Source organism: Vollenhovia emeryi, unplaced genomic scaffold (genome assembly GCF_000949405.1).
Source record: "Vollenhovia emeryi isolate VEMERY1.0 unplaced genomic scaffold, V.emery_V1.0 DF939149.1, whole genome shotgun sequence".
NCBI classification, from domain to species: Eukaryota; Metazoa; Arthropoda; class Insecta; order Hymenoptera; family Formicidae; genus Vollenhovia; species Vollenhovia emeryi.
The window spans coordinates 2,048,695-2,059,501 of record NW_011967217.1 but is presented as its reverse complement, the minus strand read 5'-3'; the positions used below and the strand labels follow the sequence as shown (position 1 = coordinate 2,059,501).

Below are 10,807 nucleotides of genomic sequence, written 5' to 3'. Positions count from 1 at the left end.
ATAGGAGAGAGATTTCGTGACTATTCGTGTGATCTCGCATATTTTTTAGATTCAACTTTAAATGATTGATCATAATCATAAATTATGTTTCTATTAAAATTTACTCGATATTAATCGAAGAATGAGATTTGGACTGCACGTGAATTTTATAATTTCATTTCCTTTAAAAGAAGAAATTTGAAATGCGATCTCATAGATCCCATAAAAAGTGACGACAAGATGCTTTAATTTCTTCAGTAATCTGTAGCAATCAAAATTCTATTTACGATATTCCTTTTGCATGCACCATTTGTTAGTCAATATTAAAAAAATGGAAATTCTAAAAGGCTACTCTTTAGGCAATGTGAGTCCTCTTCTCGCACTTTCATATAGACAATCAAAGCAAGTAAGTGTTTACGCCGTATACGTATTTCATCAAGAGTAATAAAACATCGCCGAGAGAAACAGCCTCTCGTTTTGTTATGTTACAAAAAAAATTTCGAAAACTATGAATTATTTATCCAAAAAGTTTGTCAAAGCAGCCATGGCAGTAAGGCTTGTCGTTTTGCTCTTTGAACGTCCCCTTGTTCAACTGTTTTAGGCAAAACGCACATACGAAGTGCTCGGGATGGAATTTGCGGAACATTGCTGTTATGCAGCGACCTGCAAGAAGTGAAATGCAAAAAGACGTGTGAGTATCATATTAAAAATCTTAAATTTAAAAAATCTAGCACACTCACCGGTAATAGGTTTGTGGCATCCTGCACACAAGGATCCTCTCTTGGCGTGATAGTGTGTCTCGCAATACGGCAATCCCTCATGATCGAAAAAGGAGCCTCCCTGAAACTTCTGTCTGCAATCCTGCAAAATAAATAACGTGGACGTGTTTGTAAGCACGTATAGAAAAAAGCTTGACATACGAGAAAATATAAATTTAACAATGTTGCAATCTCTGTAAATTTTAGAACAAATCTATTTCATTTAAAAGACGAGTATACTTGTATCGCAGTCTGTGAGAAAAACGTTGAAAAGATATGCGAGATTTTATGTAATATACTGGATGTTTTCAATAAAACACTATCATTTCTCTCATGTCAGAATCCATAATGATAGTTTTTGAAAGAAAAATGTTTGCAAAAGTTTAAAAATTACAAGAAATAAATAATTTGGAAACACCCTGTATACACTATGTTCTATATTATTATCCCTCGTTTCGGTCAGATCTCGTCTTGAATAAAACGCGAAATTCATGTTTGAACAACATTGAATAAAAACTTCAGCTTGACATGCGACGTTTTGTAATTATCAGTACATAATGATAAAATGTATAGGATTAGCAGAATTAAATTTTTCTTTTTCCCGATTTGCTTTAACTTCCTTGATGCATAAGGTGCAATTATATATACATAATTGTAACACACAATTACACGCATATGCATGCGTGCATGTGATATCATATTTAATCATTCAGAAAGTTTTTCAAAGAGAAACCATTTTGATCGAGAAAAATTAATCGTTTTCTTTCCTCAAGATAAATTTTTAATATCGATTCGATTTATCTGATGTTACTATAGAATCTAAAGAACGAAAACATCCATCTGTGACGATGGGCATCGTCGTCTGTAATTCAGCTTGGCTCTTTCCCGTGTTGCCACAAGACGCACATCTCCGAGTCCCTGTGTATGTAGATGAGTCAATCGACTCTTGGTGTCATGTGTGTCTTTTTGTTTTGGGGGTTGTTTTCTTTTTTTGGGGGTGGGGTGGGGTGAGGAGAGGTTTATTTTTTACTTCTCATAAACAGTACTAATTCGCGCGGCCCGACAAAATTTCTTTCCATTGTCAAGAGCTCGGCACAATGTCAAGGCGCGAGCTTGAAAACGAAAGCAGCTAGTTCGTACTTGTGCTTGCCGAGAGTATGCCCTGTGATGCAAAGGGTGTTGTATACGATGCGTGTGAAAAGTGTATATGTGTGTTTTGCGATGCGGAATTGAGACGGTGATTCGCAGTCGGCATTTCTCCTCTCTCGGTCTTCCTCGGCGCCAAGCTAAATCACCTGTCGGGGGATCAGTAGGGGGTGGCTCCGCATTCATAGAGCCAGAGGGCATACAGGGGGCAACATATCGTGCGGGGGGTAACTGGACGATAGTGACAAAGAAATTCGGCGTGAGGAATTGGCACGACGACGTGAGGCGACAGGATCGAGCGGTCCTTACGCCTCTTGTTCTTCCTCTTCCTCGTCGTCGTCCACCCCGACGCACTTGGGGCACACCGGCTGCCCCTCCATCGCGTAGAAGGACTTTCCGGAGACTGGCTTCTTGCAATCCTGTAATTGTCAACGTTTAGTGCGCCTGGCCGCGTTTCTTGCGACGTTTTTTCCGCAATTTTTCGGGGATTTTTAAGATAGCACGCGAAGGAAACGGAGATGTTGACGATCTCGTGAGGCCTGCGCTGAAAATAAAATTCAGTGATGAGACAGGTGAATCTCGCGAACACGATACCTACTCTGCAGACGAAGCAGTCCGGATGCCACTGGCTGTTGAGCGCAGATATATAATTTTCCATGATAGCGCGGTTGCAGCCGCCGCACTTGGGCGCAAACATGTCGAAATAGTCCTCGCGGCAGTAGGGCTTGCCGTCCCGCTCGTGAAAACCTTCCTCGCCAAACTGCTTACCGCACTGGGCGCAGAAGAAGTGTTCGGTATGCCAAGTCTTCTCCAGGGCGGTCACACATTTCTGGAAGGAAAACCAGTTTTCTCGCATTCACGAGCGAATTTACAAGATGAAACATTTGAGGCATTCAGGAAAAGAGTATAGATTAACCTAGAGATGATTGATTGACCTCTCTTGGTTTTTCTCTCTGTCATAATCGGCATAGCTATAATCTGGAAAAAGAGCTCCGTTAAACTGAAGTTTGTTACTTCAAATTGTAAATGTTCTGAATTTATTTTAAGAATATTAAAGTTCTCAGACATTCCATGAATGCTAAATGACAAAAATTGCAAGACTTTGCTTTTTATTATTTCCTCTTCACGAGATATTCTTCGTCTTTGCACTTGGACAGAATCCACGAAATTACAGGTTTATTCTGTCAAAATGCTCTGTAACACTGTATCTCTATAAGCTATGTAGAGCAAGAGAGAAAAAGCAAAAAGGAGGAAGAGCTACAGAGCTACTGAGTTCATAGCGCAAAAATTTTCTTACAGAATATACTCCTTATACTCTTTCCCTTAAAAGCCCCGAGAACACTCCTGCGATCCTTACATCGAGAATAGGCCCGTTGCAGTAAGCGCAACGAGGTGAGAACAAGTTATGATAGTCTGTTTCGCAGTAAGGGTGGCCCTCCCTTTCGAAGAAATTCCGCGTGCCCAACTCCTGGTTGCAGTGGGTGCATGTGAAGTGCTCCGGATGCCACGTCTTGCCCAAGGCCGTTATCACCTGTGCAGCAAGAACATTATTAAGTTAAAGGGAATATTCGATCGCCAGATATTAAATCAGCTTTCAGGAATCACGACGAGGCTGAGGGCTACCTGGCCCACGATGGGCTTCTCGCAGGCGTTGCAGCATCCCTTCTGGGTCGTGTTGACTCCTTGGCGGCTCATGTCGGCCTGGAGATTGCCGAGCATAGAATCCAACTGGTTCTGCTTGAGAGGTTGGCTCTCACCCGGATGATAGAGATGGGTCGTGTGGGTCTCAGTGATATGGACACGGGTCTGTGTCCCCTCGGTGGGCAAAGGGCTCTGCGAACTCTTGGTGGCTTTGTTGGGCTTCGCGTACGGTGAGTCAGTCACCGTCTGGTGCTGATGGGTGCCGCTATTGATCTGCAAAGACACGGATCGTAGGGTCGAGCGTAAAAATCCGGGTGACGACTCTCTATTCGAGAAATTGAGACTGAATTGCGACGCGGGCGCTTCGGTCCCGATGGAGTTGAGAAAATGGGACGATGAGGAATTGAAAGGTTTTTTTTTGTCTCGTAGCCTCTTTATTCTCCCATTGTTCGTTATTCTAAAGCGTAAAAAGAATTTCCCCAGTCTCGAGACCGATAATCTCAATTTCTCGAAAAGTCAAGATAGTCACACTCGTCGCACTGAACCCTCGAAAAGAGAAGGATGTACAATTGCCCGCGTAATTCTATGAGTCTGTATGTACGTGTGTCCAAGTGTGAAGAGGGATCGCGATACGAAGTTTGTTCAAGGTTGAGTATCGCGCGACTGACGCGACGGGCAAGGTGAGAGAAAAGGGTTGGGATGTCAAGGGTGCGAGTCCGCGAGGTGTCGAGTGAAGAGAAATGAAGACCCACGGGCGAGATGGGCGATGTTAAAGGTAGGAGATGTCGATCGCCGCAGGCGAGCTTGCAGACTGGTCGAAAGCCCCGGGTATCTCAGCGGATCGCACCAACGCGCGGGTGCCCCACCTCTCCGTGGCCTCGTCTTCTTGGTCCCCCTTCTTTCGCGGCCGCGGGAAACGGGGGAGATCGGTCGGGAAGGAATATCTAGTGCGACCACGGTAAGAGGTAGTCCCCGGACCCACGGTGGTAGCGAGGTGGTTATTTTCGTAACGCGGGGAGCCAAGAATGGGCAGGAGTGGATCTAACGCCTCGGTGTTTTCCGATTCCGCGGTAAATCAAAGCGGCGAACGTTCAGGGATAGGTGGGACAGCCTGTACCCTGTTTTCTTGACAGCTACGTGTGGATCCGCGTACGGAGGAGTGGAAAACTTACGAGAGGGACAATGGTATACCTCCAAGTTTAATGGTACATCTTGGAACGGTAGACAGATCTTCTAGATGTTTGAACGTTACTTTCAGACCCAGTTATATACACAATGCAGACGAGAAGCAACACAACTCTTTCGGACACGAGATTAAACATAAAAATGCGTGAAAGAGTCCATTCGGCTTCCAGCCAGCAACAAACTCTAGGATTTCTTTGATTTATTTGCCGATTTTATGCTCATTGGTAGCATTTGAGTATAAGGGCTGAAAGCCGACGTGGACACCGAAAGAGCTATTTATTTATATTAGACCCTTTTGGAACGGCGTTCTTTATAACATTTTTTTCAATACATTCGCAATTATATTTTAAACGTTCGAACAATTGGTCTCAATTCGTACGTCTTCCTCTTACAATTAGTTAACTGAAATTATTACGTTTCATTTCTGCAAAATGAAGTATTGAGATACCAGCCGCTCCGTAAGGGTCGCGTTACGCATCGCAATTACATGATTACGTTATGGATGGATGGATACCTTAAATTCGGAAAGCGAAGCCATTAAGTCGTCCAGCTCCTTGGTAGCATTACTCGCGGTATGACCGTTAGGGTAACTCCTGTGAACCTCGGTTCGACTCAGCGAGCCATGCTGACTGGAGGGATAGCCGTCGTAGACCGGCTGTATTTCTGTAGACGTCTCTTGTATGGTGACTCTCACCTTTCCGTCGGCGGGGTAATCTCTGCTCGAAGAGGGGGAGAAAGGGACAACAGTTTTACCGAGCTCGCGAATTGTCTTGGAGACCGTGAGACCCCCGTTAATCGCCGGCGAGTTCGATATTCTACGGTGTCGCGGCGGTCGGGCGACAACTGTCCAAGTCTGAACTCGTCGGGATTACAATAATCAACTCAATCACGAAATTATTAATTGCGAGAGCCCGATGTTTAAAAGCAGCCTGCTCAATATGCAGCTCTTGCGTTGTTTTGGGATTAATTTGCAACTTCGCACACAGAAAGCTCACCCATTAGGCACTGCGGTGCTTAGCTCCTCGAGCAACGAGTCGACAGTGGGTCGAGAGGCTGACATGCTACTTGGAGAACGGAGCATGGGGCTGGTCGCACCCCCGTTCACTCCTGTCGTGGACGCGCGGTTGTCTACAATCATCGAGCAACTCTGTGCGATAAACCGATCATGTGAAACTGCCTTTGACCTTTCCCGAAAGGCTTGACAATACGTGGAAAAAAAACAGCACGTTACCAAAATGATTTCTTATGGATTCGTTTTTTGCAAATCTAAAGGTTTTTATTCAACAATTTTTATTGATCCTCTTCTTAGTAAACGACCTTCGATTAATTTATTTTTTTTATAAAATTGCGAGCTAAAACTTTGCATTGTACCGAATAAAACTTGATTGGAAGACAAGATATCGTCGGTCTTAAAACCGAATCACACTAGCAATTGCCGACACGGATTGGATTGGGATTGATGATTGACGATTGTCCTCTAGCCAATAAAAGCCGATTAAATCGCTGGTTGCTTTGCTCTCACTGGCTAGAAGATAATCGCCAATCCAATCCGCGCCGACAATTGCTAGTCTGATTCGGCCTTTACTCGCGTTTGTAAGAGATTCTGTGAAGAAAACTTTTTATATTTTACACCGCGTGTGATTTGCTTTTACAGAGAGATATGACGTGCAAGGAATTGTCCGGAGCCTTGCCCGTCGAAAAATGAAATTGACCGTTCGGGAAAGGGTTAAGAGTTTAAATAATAGTCAACCTCGTTCTTGGTAGTGGGCATTGTAACGCGCGTTGCTCAGGTCTTGCAGGAGGGTGTCCAGCTCGGAAAGATTGTTATTGAGGGAAGGCATCTTGCTCCCGGTGCTGGCCTGGGTGTAAGACGCGCCTCCAGTTTTACCCATGGTTTCCTCTATCGCCTCGCGGTTCTGATAAGTCGGCTACAACAACATTTGGAAAAAGCCGCGATGAAGCGATTAACGGTTTCGAGCTCGTTCGTATCATGTAAATGCGTCCATCAAAGACACTGATCCTTCTGTCAATTTTATAACGAAAGAAATTGCCTTGAAAAAATCATGTAATATTTCATTGATAATTTTTTTTCATAAGAAGTTCACGTCTTAAAGCAGTTATTTGTATTAATTTGGTGTTTATTGTTGACCACGCGATTTTGAGTATAAAGCCCTAAAATGATATAGAGTTAACTACCAGTTTAAATTACGGCTTTCAATATCGAGAAGTGTCGAAAGTTGTTAGAAGCATTAATGAAACAATTAGGAGGATTTCTTTGAATGAATGGACAGCGTTCGAATGGGGACGACTCGAACGACTTTCTGCGTTCACCCAAGTGCTCTTGGCTTGTTAATCGACAAAAAGCAATAGTCTGCCAAGTTTCCGCAAAGTGCCATTATTATTTAGAAACATGATGTCACTAGAATCATTATGCGGCGCGTGTGGAACATCGTCGTTCAGGACATGCGTTTTTAGTCCCGACAGAGTCAATTTTAGATCGCTTTTAGTCGCGAGGGTAAATATCCTAAAAATACAATCGCAATCACGTGTTCCTTCTGCTCACATGATAGATGTTTGATAATAATATTAAATCAGATTCATTGGAAAACATAAGGAAATCCTTAACGTGTCATATGCAACAATATATGAATGCAATTTATAATATTTATATAAACTCGTGTCATTATGCAAAATGAGTTTTATTTTTAATGATGTTAAACATTTTGTACGTAACGTTTGTCCACATCTGTCGACGTTAATGTTCGTAACGTCAACGTTAAAGATATGTTTTAATAAGCAAATCAAAGATATTCAAATTACAAAATTGGCAACTCGCGAGAAGCCGCTCCGACTTGTTTACCGAAATTAAATTTGATGCTTGACGTCAGGCTAATCGATGGCCAAATGCGAACGGCAACCATCCGTAACGATAAATTGGAGCTATTACGAGTCTTTGAACCGGACTCGCAAATGATGCGTAACGAAAGTAGCGCAATTGTGGTTGGTCCCCGAATCCCCCCTGCATAAAACCAAATCGCCACTTTACGCCGGTTATTCTCCTCTCTGTTTAAACCGCAGGACATTAATAGACATCTATTATCGTCGGTGTGCTGAAAACTTAATTGTCGAGTTTATATTCGAAGTACGTAAAATTGGTTTCTTTAGCTTCTTTCAACGCGTTTATCGCAACTGTCGCGCTTACGTTCATATTTCGACATACCTTTTACAATTATCGTAAGACCGTATCGTAATATTGAAACAAGTTTCGGGATTTTTGCATACCGAATAAATTGCGAGCTTTCAAATAACCAAAATAATTAATCCAAAAATAATTACAGCTGAGTTTCTGCGAACAAGGACAACGAGATATACTCCCGCGCAACTGTATTTCTTTTTTTTTTGCAATAGAGCAATATCACGGCGCGTCATCCTGCTGGACGGAAACTGGGTTAAACGCTGAGTTGTCGGCCTAAAAATATATCCGCGGTAAGCCAACAGAAACACGCTAGCAAGACGTATCGGCGCTTAGCGTGGAAATTTCGGCGGCGACATCATTATTAACGCGACGCAGCATCCGCAGGGATCCCTCGTACGATCTTTACACTATTTCACGCACGCGAGACGCATAATTTGCCAAGTTATCGGTAGAATGTTTTCTTTACCGTTTGTTTCTCGTAGTAAAAATTAACGTTTTCCACGTGTCTTCTCGCGATGTCGCCGCGGAAACAAGAAGTCACAGCGAAGTCGACGTTACATCAAAATTCGTGGCACACAACGATTGTCAAAAGTCATATATGAATCGTGGTAGAAAATTGATTAAATTATGATTTTGAAATTTGGAGATGCTCCCAAGGAGAACAGAAAAGACAAAATAATGTCAATTTGACGTCATATTAATCCCATCGTGACCAGAATGCGACGTAAATTTGATCAACGTGAAGTCAAATTAACATTTTGATTTTCTGTTCTGCTTGGACTGTTTGACACGGGTTCGCGATAATTTAAACAAGTGGATTATTTACGATATTCGTAACGGAGAACTTAAATATATTAATAATGGATACAAAATGTCTTTTTTATAAAACTGATACTAACGTGACAAGAATGTGATTTGTTTGATAAAGTGCAGTTCACTATTTTAAGATTTGTATTCTTCAACTGTTATTTTAATCATTTCGCATGCACGAGCGAAATGATCGGTGTGTTATCTCGGCGAAAATATAAATATAAAAAAGTGAAACTGCGTTTCATCAAAAGCGTTAATTATAATTTGATTTCCTAGAAACGATTAACTTTTTCGTGTCGACTCGACTTTTAAATGACTTTTTGTTCCACTTGGACATCTATTAAGCAAGAATAACCAATTTACTAAGAAGAAACAATTTATTATACACGTCATTTGCAATAAAAAATTGTGTCGATTCCTTCGAAACTTTCCGCTGGCTTCGTCTCGCGAGTGAAGCGGTGCTTGTTGGAGATACACGCGCGCGTTCAGCATCTGCGGTGCTCCGATCCGTCGCGGTCACGTGCTCGCGTTGTTACCACATTCGGCGGCGTTTATGCAACGGGGTGCACCAGTAGATGCGGATGCGTCGCGAATCGCGTTCTGGAATCGCGTACTGGCGCGTGCGGGCTAAATTCGCACGTCAAAGGGAAAGCTCGTGCAGTCCGCGCGACCTTCGTCGAGCCGGTAGGATTTAGCACACGAACAGTAGGAAATGGTTATTGCCACTGTCGACATAACTCGACATAACACCCGAGACGTTATTTAGCATCATGTCGTGCAATTGCGCGTTGATCTACGTTGCGAAGAACAACGTCGAAATAGAAAAGCTCAGAGATATCTCATTGTCAGATTGATAAGAAATTTATCATCAGGAATAACTTTTTACTTTATAATAAATTATCTGACAATTAATCATTAAAAGATTATATATTTTTTATTAATTTTGTAGATTAATCATTGACCGTCTTAAAAACAAAACACGTATTTTTTTTAATTATCGATTATCTTATCTCTATTTTTAAATCACTTTTATTATATTATACGTACATAATATTTATCGGCTGATGAAAATTCCATGTAATCGAAACGTTATTAAACGATAATAAACAATATTATATTTGCTATTTTTGTTTTGCTCGTGTAATGTCGTCTTCTTTTTATTAAAAAGAGAAAAATAAACATGACAGATATAAACACAAGTTTTTGCCACTTAAAACTGATAATATAGGAAATTTTATGCGGTGTAATTTTTAAATCAAAGATTATAACATCTGCGCGTCGAAACGTCTTGTGCGTTTCGCGAAACAAGCTCGCCGAAAATTTCGCCTACTTGGCCGTCGCGAAAATAGGTCTCGGACTGTATCGAAACTGGATCGCGTCACATCCGAGAATGACGGCCGCAGTGCAAACTTGATGACAGATCGATGCGGTAACGACGCGCTCCGAGAAGAGTAATGTGAACGGGGTGCAATTTATGGGAGGGCGATTTGTTAGGTGCAGCGGAGACAGCTGTCGGAAATTCTTGAACTGTCCTAACTCGTCAATCCTAAAACAGTTTAACACGTCTGTGAACCTGGTTCGACCTTGGTTCCACCTTGGAAAATTTGAAAAAATAAGCGCAGTTTCGGTTGCCCCCCCCTTCCCTCGAAGATTTCTAGAGCTCTTAGTCGAATTTATAGAAAGAGTTCCGTCGATTAAAGCCGTAAAAACAACATTTGAAGGAATGGAGAGGGTGCAACTTTACGATTCCACACAGAGAAAACGATTGCTTTGGATTTAATAAATTTTGTTGTATCTAAACAAATTTTATATTTGAAATAGTCCAAACAAATCATTTGTTTAAACTTGAAATAATATATATTATATCTTCGTCTGAAACAAAAAATATTTGTTTGAAGTAAAATATATATTCTCTGTGATCTAAATGATATTATTGTCTTATTCAAGCAACATTATCGTTTGATAGAAAATATGTGAAAAAATGTACCTTTCTGAGTCTAGACAGAGACGTTTCACGACATGAATTAAAGGCAGACAAACTTTACAAAGTGAAATGTGAATTACATTCTTATGAGGATGACAGGAAACAACT

The 10,807-nt window shown here is 41.7% G+C and overlaps 1 protein-coding gene across 8 annotated transcripts in view; it reads right to left on the bottom strand.

Moving 5' to 3' along the window:
* Positions 1–13: 13 nt before the first annotated feature.
* LOC105565819 (leupaxin) overlaps positions 14–10,807 on the bottom strand; it is a 37,679-nt gene continuing 26,885 nt past the window's right edge. For 7 of the 8 annotated variants that reach the window (XM_012019334.1, XM_012019328.1, XM_012019329.1 and 4 more), the window contains 8 exons: positions 6,460–6,637; positions 5,705–5,837; positions 5,224–5,425; positions 3,507–3,797; positions 3,241–3,414; positions 2,482–2,712; positions 720–840; positions 14–642 (listed from right to left, as the gene is read on the bottom strand). In XM_012019334.1, the coding sequence (XP_011874724.1) occupies positions 497–642; positions 720–840; positions 2,482–2,712; positions 3,241–3,414; positions 3,507–3,797; positions 5,224–5,425; positions 5,705–5,837; positions 6,460–6,637 (1,476 nt within the window). In that variant the 3' untranslated portion in view covers positions 14–496. Of the gene's footprint in view, positions 643–719; positions 841–1,718; positions 2,303–2,481; positions 2,713–3,240; positions 3,415–3,506; positions 3,798–5,223; positions 5,426–5,704; positions 5,838–6,459; positions 6,638–10,807 lie in introns of those variants that run through there. The other variant, XM_012019335.1, reaches the window with a different exon arrangement.